At 39.2% G+C, this 11,370-nt stretch overlaps 1 protein-coding gene and 1 long non-coding RNA gene across 2 annotated transcripts; one reads left to right on the top strand and one right to left on the bottom strand.

The window, feature by feature from the left end:
* Positions 1-437: 437 nt before the first annotated feature.
* On the bottom strand, positions 438-7,402 carry slc47a3 (solute carrier family 47 member 3). Its single transcript, XM_082180527.1, has 17 exons — positions 7,174-7,402; positions 6,528-6,629; positions 6,342-6,410; positions 6,107-6,255; positions 5,965-6,007; positions 5,674-5,718; positions 5,503-5,600; positions 5,307-5,404; positions 5,100-5,213; positions 4,309-4,376; positions 4,126-4,234; positions 3,896-3,971; positions 2,057-2,126; positions 1,712-1,844; positions 1,212-1,306; positions 1,062-1,104; positions 438-977 (listed from the first exon to the last, which is right to left on the bottom strand). Exons 1-17 carry the CDS (start codon positions 7,285-7,287, stop codon positions 763-765), a joined length of 1,641 nt encoding a protein of 546 aa, XP_082036653.1. The 5' UTR covers positions 7,288-7,402; the 3' UTR covers positions 438-762.
* Positions 7,403-9,226: 1,824 nt separating this feature from the next.
* Positions 9,227-9,669, top strand: LOC309506065. Its single transcript, XR_014208627.1, has 2 exons — positions 9,227-9,445; positions 9,571-9,669. It is a non-coding gene; the product is annotated as an uncharacterized lncRNA (long non-coding RNA).
* The last annotated feature ends 1,701 nt before the right edge of the window (positions 9,670-11,370 follow it).

Genomic DNA, 11,370 nt, shown 5'->3' with positions numbered 1-11,370 from the left:
CTATATGAAAATCATAGTTGCAATGTGGCATGGTCTCAGCAATTATAGTTAGCATAAAACTGAAATTTTGATTCTTTATTGTGGCATATATACAAGTGAAATGACTTTTCGAATGAGGAACATTTGGTGCGGGGCTTGATTTTGTCCATCGAGAATTAATCGGATCACTGTTGTTTGCTAATTGCTGCAATCCCATGTGAGTGACTGGCTGCTGGAGTCAAAGGAATTATTGTCTCGCTCTCTCGCCTTACATGTTGACTTTAATGACAACCAATGTTTGTGTATATTTTTTTGCATCAGCATGCACAAAGTATATTTTTGTGCATTTCGACTTTGAACGTTATTTCATGAACTTACATTTTTTTCCATTGTTCACATTCGTGTTTGCTGCAACACATTTGCTCTTTTAAATATAAATTCATGAGATGATAAAGATGTGAGAGCAAGTGGTAATGGCTTTATTGTAGGATTTTTGTTTAACAGAGTCAGATTAATAAAATATATTTATATAAATAAATATAAACATTAGCACAATATGAGCAAGTACAAAATGATTCACCCCATGTCATGTAAAAACAAAATGCACTGGTACTGTTCAGTGCATGGACACCATCTGAAGTCACGGAAAGATTTTCAGATACAAAGTGGACATGTTGCACAGGTGCGCACCTTTTGGGTGGCATCCTACCATCCATAATCTGGATGGACTGTCTGTCTGCTTTAAGACATTTCCCCAATACCAGTCCTTCGGTTGTTAGGCTGTCATCTGTTAAGAAGGAATTTAACACAGAATCCAGCAGCGAGGAGCACAAGCATAGCTGCCAGAGCCAGGCCACGGCGCAGCACTAACACCCTCAGCGGCAGCTGCATCCTCACTGTAGCGACTATCACATCGGTCTGATCATCCAGTAGCCCATCCACATCTGTAGCATCATTCACAGCACAGTCCTCAATATGTCCGCCCTCCTCTTGTGCACCTGTCAAGAAAATGACTCTTATTAGCATGCCTCATTAAATATAATCAGACTTTTGAATTATTAGCGTCTAAACAAACATATTACCATCATCTGTCCTTCTTGGCAGCACACCAGCCCTGATCTGTGCCTGAAAAGTTCATATTTAGATCAAGCTTCACTCAAATGCACTGTAAAAGAACTAAAGCGATTTTAAGTTCTAAAGCTTTTAATAAAAGGAAATCCTATATCCCTCACCTCTTCAGATACTTTTTCCCAGTTCAGTTTGAAAAGAAGGACAATAAGGAATACTGACTGAAGGGAGACTGAAATTAACAGGCCAGTCCACAGACCTTGAGGAGATTAAAGCAATGATTTACATAGAATGCAAGACTGTGAAACAGAAAAAAATATTACATATATTACTATATACTTGATATGTTTATATATGTAAGATTAATCAAATGTGTGTATGTGTGTGTGTTTGAATATATTTGAAATATATATATATATATATATATATATGAAACATGTTCATATTTATATATTTCCCCTCTCTCCATATGTAACTGTATAGAGGAATGATTTACATAAAATGTAAGACAGTGAAAACAAATGACATGGATTATTAAATATATATTTTTTTAACATTTTAAATACAATATATATATATATATAATCGAATAATAATGGAATATTACAATACTGAGAATAGAAAAATTTAAAATGTATTATATTATATCATATATATGTCTCACCAAAAATTCCCATTTTAGCAGCAAACATCAAGGATATTCCAATTGGACAGCCAACACCGTAATATCCCACAAGGTTGCAGATTGCCCCCATTTTCTGTTTTCCCAGGCCTTTCACTATACTGCCACCTGCTGCCTGATTGGATTAAAGGAAAGAAACAATAATTAACATCATCTCCCCAGATGACCCATTCCAGTGCAGTCTCAGATTTATTTATGTGTGAAGGACAACATCCAATGTAATTAAGGTCTGAACTCAACTCTCATGATCATTGTGTTGTTGTCAGTTTTGTTATTAACACTAATGAGGGCTGTGAGTGCTCTAACACAACTCGGCTAATGACTTACCGCTGTGGCATCAAGAAGATGGAAAGGAGCGTATAAAACCATTACCGTGGCAACCCTCGCTCTGATGTCTCTGTGAGAAGAAGGACATTAACTATTTTTGTCAAAATGCTGTTTTCAAGAAACATTTTTAGCTATTTTATGACTTTGAGGCTATTCATTTTATGAGTTTGGGGCTTTGAAAATATGTTATTTTTAAAAACGGGTTAATATTATGTTATTTTCAGATGCAAAATCTAGAAGTTCATTCTGGAGTTCCAACTTAAGTACTTAAAGGGATAGTTCACTTTGAAATTAATTTTTGGTATGTTTTAGCTTACCTCAAGGGCATCCAAGATGTAGGTGTCTTTTTTTCCGCAGTAGTTTCAATTTTGATATTTTTAGGTCAAACCGTTCTTGTCTGTCAGTCATATAATGCAGGTCGATGGTCACCACCTCAAAGAGCATGCACAGAGTCCAAATTAAAACAATTCCCCGTCGTCCAAATTAAACAATTCCCCATCGTAAGTACACATTGATGGCCCAAGACACGAAACGAGCGGTTTGTGTGAGAAAACGAACAGTATTTATATCGTTTTTACCTCTTATACACAGCCATGTCCGAGTGATCTGATCTGACGTGTACGCAGACTGGTGCATAGATATATACACTAGATGTCGCCTTAAAGACATTCGTTCCAATGAACTGCCGTATACAAGGCGACATCTAGTGTGTATATATCTATGCACCAGTCTGCGTACACGTCAGATCAGATCACTCGGACATGGCTGTGTATAAGAGGTAAAAACGATATAAATACTGTTCAAACCGCTCGTTTCGTGTCTTAGGCCGTTTGACCTAAAAATATCAAAATTGAAACTACTGCGGAAAAAAAGACACCTACATCTTGGATGCCCTTGAGGTAAGCTAAAACATACCAAAAATGTATTTCAAAGTGAACTATCCCTTTAAGAGAGATTAGGAGCAAATTACACAGAAGATAATTACGGAAAAAAGCTGCAAATACATAGCCTGGGTTTCCCCATGCCGCCTTGCGCGCATCGCGATTTTATTCACGCTGCTAGGCAGCCTGGACACCATGGACCAGATTTTCCCCTCAAAAAGGGAACCAATCACAGAACGGGGAGGGAGCAGCAAGACGATGACGACGTCTATGCGACACACCGAAGCAGTTTGTTTATATCTATGGATCCAACATGGCATCAGACGCAGAGTTACCTTTCGATACAGCCTAAGATAGTGTTCTAAGTAGTTTAGAACGCAAGTTTATTTAGTCTTCTTCCTCGTCGGATTTCTGCCGCTCTACATACGTCATCTGGTATCATTGAAACGACTGGCTATGAGCTACGTACAGGCGCATTTGATAGACATTCTTAGCGCCCAATAAACGGCTCTGGGCATTTGTAAACCACGCCTCAAATACGAGAAAATTAACATGTGGTTCCCAGACCACGTCTCAATGAGACGAGGTCTGACGTTAGCCAGGCTAGCAAATACATAGTTCAGTCATGAAACTCTAACCGAGCGCTGATTGGTTCTTCCAACGCAGTGGCATCAGCCAATCAGAAGTACTTCCTAATCCACGTAACCATATGTCTCGTACCTTAGCCTGCGATTGCCCTGCTGCGTGATAATGAAAACTTCTGTCTATCCCTCCTCCTCCCCAGCACCACCTGTTGAGATCTGCTACAGTGGTTCTACCATTTTCTTGCAGCAGCAGTGTAGCAGATCTCTTCCGCCAAACTTAAGCTCATGTCCCATGCCAGTAAATGCTGGTTGAAATAATCCACTCTGAGAGTTGTCATGACTGAAATGTTTTTAACTAAAGGAAGAACACTCACTTGTCATTTGTGAATATATAAGCAATTACATTCTTTGAGGAACCAATGACAGTTGCCAAAACCACTGCAACAGAAACTGTAAATAAAATACAAAATCATAATTTACACATTTCTCATAAGAATAAGAAGAAATGGATAATAAATAATAAATAATAAGAAAAATGGATAAGCAACCTATTTGCAAAGAACATATACAATACAGCGGGCCATTTGTTCTTTCTTAGCATTACCTGCACAAATCATAGAGAGTCTAGCAGAGAGCTTGGCTTGAGCAACATCTCCTGCTCCCATGGCATTCCCCACTCTCACACTGCCAGCCACACTGAAACCTATAGGGAACTGAACACAGGCCACTCACTTATAGTGTTCATACAAGCTTGAAATAAAACACTTTCACACTAATGAATATATACCATGTAAGCAATATTTGCCAGTCCATATATAACTGACTGAGCTCCAAGCTCCACTTCACTTATCAGACCTGCCATAAAAAAATAAAAAATAAATCAAAGGTCAGGAACAGGGTTCTGCGCAATTCAGAACTGGATTGAAAACCCCTTTTAAATTTCAAATAATTTCCTGAATTTGAGTTGAGAAGGAATGCAGAATTGTAATTCAATTTAAAATATAACAAAGTAGAATTAAAAAAAATTCATTAAATTCCAGTAAATTATTTTCCAGAATTTTATCCCAAAGCCTTAATTTTTTTTATAAAAAAACATACTAAAGGCATAATTACACAAAATGAATGGTGTATTTATGTTTCGTCAAAATTCATCTGTGTTTAATTTCTTGTCATTGCAATATACTTTAAAGTGTCAAAGTGTCTATTTACATTAAGAGCAAATACACAGCCTATCATATTAGCAGAGTCTATTTACACTAACTCCGCCCACCAATTGTATTGAGCCAGACAAAATTACAAAAGTAACCCATCTGATAACAGATCATTGGAGTGGAGAGCAAGTCTAGTGGCGCTAGCTTTTGACCCGATAAAATGAAGAATATATATCTATTTTTTAAAGTGGAAATAATAGTGGGAATAAAGTGTTTAACTAGTAGCGTTACGGACAGGGAAAAGTAATGTCCCAATAGGGCAGCATCCAATTATGATTTTAATAAATATAATCATATACACTGAATATGTTGTTATTATGTTAATATTTGTTGTACCTGTACATTTTTGAGAAGCATGCGCTCTAACCTGACAGCAGCCCTCCAATCTCGTACGTCCACCACTCTGCACACAACATGAGCATACTTGGAATGGCCAGATGGATGAATGAGCCCCACTCCTGCAAACAGTCTATCGACCAACCTATACGGCCACAAAGAAGTGCTTTAAAATATATCCGTCAACTTTCAATGGCTTTCACATGCACATAATAATATATACAGATATTGAACTGACCAGCCCAAGTGTCCTTATGAAGATCTTTGCACCGGATGTAGATAAACAATATGATCGCCAAACTGTACTGAGAGATGGTATTAGCAGCTGCTGATCCTCTGAAGTTGAAATACACATGGTCAGTAAGCTATCATGTCTTTGATTTCCATGTTCCTTTCTGTCCTGTAGTTTAAGAGCAAATGTTATGGAAACTCACGGAACACCCATGTCCAGAATAAAGAGGAGGATATAGTTGATTAAAACATTTAGGACATTTGCCAGTATTCCAGTTATGACCAGGGGCCAAATTATTCCCTGAAATGAGAGATTTCATTAAGTTTCACATTCATGCTTTCTAGGAGCAGTTCATTTTCACGTTTTCTCCTACCTGATTCTGTAGATATTTCGCTTCAATAATGAACATAAATGCAGCCTATGAGATAAAAAATAACATGGTATTATTTTTCTACACTGAGAGCCCTAAGTACTTTAAATGATATACATGGTCATACAAATGTTGTATTTTAGTCGCAGAGTTTATGAAATAACAACACTTAGACCATAAGTGGTGCAAAATCCCTTTTTTAGGCATTCAGTAGATTTGAGATGTGACAAAATAAGTGTGTGTTATATTGAAGTGTGGCAACTTTTTCAGATAATATGTATATGAAAAACATACCGGAAGACCAGGCAAAAAAATGTTCACATACTGCTGAGATACTCTGAAACAGAATAAGGTTAATGATAAAATATTATGCTCTAGCCTGTCTCTTTTTGTCTCTCGTCCCTGTTTGATAATGCCAGTCTTGTATAATGCTCACCTGGCAACCTCTGGGCTTTGTCCCACAACCTTCAGTATTGACTCTGTATTGATAAGAAGGGCGCAGCATGGAAAACATGCGAGGAATAGAATTAAAATCGCTCTCTGAGTTATAACACCAACTTGATGCAAGTTACCAGCTCCATAAGCCTGCAAAGACAGAGCGACAGTTTGGGATAAATAATGATGTATTTGTTTGTGTGTGAATGAACATAGTAATGCACTGTAGCCTCTACCTGAGAAATAAGTGTGTCACATGCTGCGGACAAGCCATAGCCAATACCAATACCCATAACACTGATGGCCTGTTGGTGAGAACACAGTGAAATGTATTATTATTACTCTCTTACTAGGCTACATTTAAAATATTTAAATTACATTAGCCTACACATTTGAAGAGGAGATAAATATTTAAAACTCACAGCTATGGCAAGCGTCACACCATCAAGCTCTATCTTTCCCAAGTGTCCACAAAACACAGTGCTTACAAAAATTATTAAATAGTCGAAAAGATAGGACAAAAACTGAGAAGAAATCACAGAGACAGTCTAATGGGTAAAATGGCTATTAATAAAGGTGAAGTGTGTAATTTCTGTGATGCTAGCCAAACTCAAAAGAAATATTTATATAAAGTTTTTTCACTCTCTCAAAAATTATGATAATACACTTCTTCTGTTGGCTTGCTTTGAAGCAATAATGTGATGACAATTTGTGGGCCAAACCAGGAAAAGCAGGTTCCCTCTGGAATTTCTTATGGGTTTTCAAAAAAGCAGGTTTTCTATTTATTTATTGATTGATTGATGGATTAGCTATTTTTCTGGGAGAAGAAATAATGTAAGGGTTACATAACAGCTGCAATTACGTTTGCTTCCGCTGGGGTCAAAAATTACGTCACTTCACCTTTAAGGATGACAAATGTAGGCTACTGTACAAAATAAATAGGCTACTGGTTAAAATAATAAAGAATACTGATAAAATACTGCTAACATGAATCAATTAAACCATGACGTTAAAAGCAATTTAGAGTTAAAATAAAATACTGTAGCCTACAGGCTATAGGCTACTTACCACGGGCAGAGCTATATAGCACAAGTTTACTATTTCTCTTGTGAAGTCCACAGCAGGTAAACAACTTCTAAAACATCTCGAGTGTCCTTGACATGTATTTTCTGCTTCGTTCATCTTGAAAAATAGTTTGATGGCTGATTCACAGAAACCTGAAACACGAGCCGTGAAAAAGCCGTTCAGATGATTGTTCACTTTTTATCTGTATGCTGAATATAAAGTTCAACCGCACTTTTCATCCCTGGTCACAATAAATGAGTCACAGATTCATAGTCCAATCCAGCTCACGTGAGATGGGCGGATCGATCTTGAAATATTAATATTTCGGATTATTTTTGGCCAAAGACTTGTCGAGGATATCTGTCATACTAGTTTTCAAACGAATGGTTTTATTATTTGTTTATCGTCCAAATTAATGCGTATAGTAAGGCCTGAAGTGGGAAAAGAATGTGCTAGCAAACTGTTTTTAATGATAGGAACCACTTATTTAGCTTATTTCAACACGCACAATAGCCTAATACTGAAACAACAGCAGTAAATAGATTGAGCAGCACTTTCAAATCTTAGTGAGAAAGAGCACATCCACGTCTTAATTGTGTAAATAGTTAATTTACTTTTAATAGTTTGTAGTAGGCTATAATAGCAAATGTGACCCTCAGAATTTCCTACATAACCCAGAAGCCAGATAAACGACATTTCCAGATGCAGACCCGCGCACCCGCAGTTTCAGAACCGCTGCCAGCCTGCCACATAACCGAAAATGAGGGGCGTGGCTTAAACAGTCATAGTTGCGCTACCCATACACGTAATTTTCTTTTGATAATGTTTTCACATGAGTTTTGATAGGATCTTTGTCTTCAATATTATTTCAAAAACAACAATACTTTTAAATAAAGTGACTTTTTTGTTCATATTATATGCATTAGATATCATGATGCATTAGATATCATGAGCTATTTAAAAAAAATAGTCTGTATATCATTTCCTTTGTGTTCATGTTGTTACAAGGGCCTATATTTGACATTAATTGACTATACCTCTGTGTTTTTAGGTAGGCTTCTATTTGCAGTGGCGGATTAAAGGCCAATTTATACTTCTGCGTCGAGTGTACGCCGTAGTGTACGTCGTAGGCTACGCACGTAGGCGACGCCGTCGTGAGCATTTATACTTCTGCGAATGTCTGTGTTGCTCTGCAGTTACACCGCCGAAACGCTAGTTGGCGCGGGTGGGTTTTAATGTTCCACTGTGTTTACATTCCTCGCGGCTGTTTTGAGTTTAGGTTTCTACGAGCAATGGCGACTGAAGGAGTCATACAGATGGCTGTATTTCCGCACTTCTTCAAGCAATCTCTCGGTTTCCATGGCTCTTCACTGATCTTTGGAATTTAAAAATGGCGGGCGGGCGGTGCAGAGTGCAGAAGATCATTCCGGAAATGCGTAGGAGGAAACGCGATGCTATCCAGCCGACCAATCACAGATCTTGCGGTCCGCGTCGCCGCGACGCGTAGTTAAATTTTTGAGGAGGTGCGCGTCAGGGTACGGCGAAGGGTACGACGTATGGTACACGTCAATGCGTATGCTACGCCGTACCTTCTACGCGCACCCGACGCAGAAGTATAAATTGGCCTTAAGACTCTTTGCTGCCCCTGCAAGACGACCGCGAAAAAGCCATTTGCATGTGCAAAGCGTCAGAGAGAGCGAACGTGCAACTCAAATCATTTGACGCGGAAAGTGAGTCTGCAGCAGCAATGGATGCCGTGCACGAACGCGCAAAGAGAACTGTTAAAGAAAAACACTGCAAACCAAGACGAAAAGAGAGCAAGGACTGTAATAGAAGTGGTACCAACCATGCACCACAGAAATGCCCAGCTTATGGCAAAGACTGTCGCAAGTGTGGGGGAAAAAATCATTTTACACGATGCTGCTTGACTAAAAAGAAAGTTCGAGTAGTAGCTAAGGACAGCGATGAGGACGAGCAGTTCTACCAGAAAGACTCGGGAGAATTAATACTGTGACAATAACATTTATTTAAGAGCTCAGCAAACAATCAAGGGCCCCGTTCACACCGCAAGTCTTAATGCTCAATTCTGATTTTTTGCTCAGATCCGATTTTTTGATTGGCTGTTCACATTACCTTTTAAAATGTGACCTATATCTGATTGCAGTGTGAACTGTTTGAGGTTTCAAACTAACCCGCATGCGCAAAAGAACAATAACAATGACATCAGACGCAGCACGCGGTTGCACTAAAGTTTGGGAGGTTATGGATGGAGGAAGTAAGCATATTCACATTTATTTAAACATGTTTGTGTAATGGAAGCCGTAACATTAATGAGCAGATGCTGAGGAGGAGAAGAACGAAGAGAAAGAAAGCAAAATTGGCTATTTTTGCCTTTTGCAGGTTTATGGCTGCAAATTCACTACAGAGGTCTGTGTGGATGCGTAGTTTGACACTGCAGCCACGTTATCCTGTGTCCCCGTTCTTCCATTTCGTGTGAATTTTTTTCAAAAACGGAGCGGTTACGGTAGGATCCTTCTAGTTTAGCTTGAATTGAAGTATCTCCCTATATAGGCTACTAATTAGGTCTAACACCTCACTCTCAAGTTTTTAATGTTAGGCTACTATCTATGTCTGTTGTGTCTAGGGCTTCATCGCCGACGCATAATTGTGACAAATGTCGACGTAGATTGACGTAAAAGTCGCATCAAATCCGCCTTGGTTGTTCACACTGCGGCCGCATTGAAAAAAATCAGATCTGGGGCTGATTTAGTACCACATATGTATGTGGTCTAAATCTGATTTGAAAAAATCAGATCTGGGCTAGATTTGAGTGTTCACACTACCTCTGAAGAAGTCTGACCTGGTCACTTGACCCCCAAAAAATCAGATTTGGGCCACTTTTGCCTGCAGTGTGAACGGCTTTAGGCCCCGTCCGTAACCCGCATTCCGAGGGTACGGAATCTGCATATCCTGCCTGAAGACGAAGGCAGGGGCGCAGCCGACCCCCTGCGAAGTAAGGAAGGGGCCATCTGGTGGTGGTGAGGTGGAAGGAGGAAGAGGACATCATGGCATCTTCAGAATGGAGGGGAGAGCCCGTCTGGAGGTGTTGGGGAGGATGGAGGGGAGGACCCAACATGGTGGTGTTGGGGGGGATGGAGGAAAGGTCCCGTCTTGGTGGTGGTTGCATGGGGAGGATGGAGGTGGTTGAAGCGACAGCATCTGCGAACTCAGACATGTGTAAGTACCACCCTTTTATACTGGGCTATTAAGATATAACTGGATAGATGAGAAGGTAATAAGTGACGAGAACGATTGAGTCTTCCTGGCAGAACTTGCGCTAGGCTTCATTTCTTCATGGAGGGTGTGGTGGATGAAGTCAAGTCAAGTCAAGTTTATTTGTATAGCGCTTTTCACAATACAGATTGTATCAAAGCAGCTTCACAGTATTAAATTAAAATAATACAACAAAGTTTGTTTCAAGAGGAATTTATTGATTGATAAAATTTAATTAAATATCCCCAAAATATCCCCAACTGAGCAAGCCAAAGGCAACAGTGGCAAGGAACCGAAAAACTCCATCAAGTGACCTAATGGAGAAAAAAAACCTTGGGAGAACCCAGGCTCAGTCGGGGGCCAGTTCTCCTCTGACATTTATGAGCTAGAGGCCGGATTGTAGTTTGAACTGTAGGATTATATGAATGCCTGGCTGAAGAGATGCGACTTTAATCTAGTTTTAAACTGGGAGAGCGAGTCTGAGCAATGAACAGTATCAGGAAGACTATTCCAGAGTTTTGGAGCCAAATGTGAAAATGCTCTCCCTCCTTTGGTGGTTCTGGATATCCTAGGTATGACCAAAAGCCTTGAATTTAGTGATCTTAAAGAGCGCGATGGATTATAGGACGATAGAAGATCCGTTAAATAGACTGGAGCTAAGCTGTTTAGGGCTTTATAAGTCAGTAGCAATACCTTATAATTAATACGGAGCTTTATAGGTAACCAATGCAGTGATGATAAAATCTGTGTTATATGATCATATTTTCTTGATCTCGTAAGAACTCTAGCGGCGGCATTTTGGACTAACTGTAGCTTGTTTATTGAGGATGCAGGACAACCAGCTAATAAAGCATTACAGTAATCCAGTCTCGAGGTCATGAATGCATGAACTAACTTTTCTGCATCAGAAACTGATAGCATATTACG

Source organism: Leuciscus leuciscus (assembly GCF_965113295.1).
Source record: "Leuciscus leuciscus genome assembly, chromosome: 9".
NCBI lineage: Eukaryota > Metazoa > Chordata > Actinopteri > Cypriniformes > Leuciscidae > Leuciscus > Leuciscus leuciscus.
This window is presented reverse-complemented; position numbering and strand designations above follow the sequence as displayed.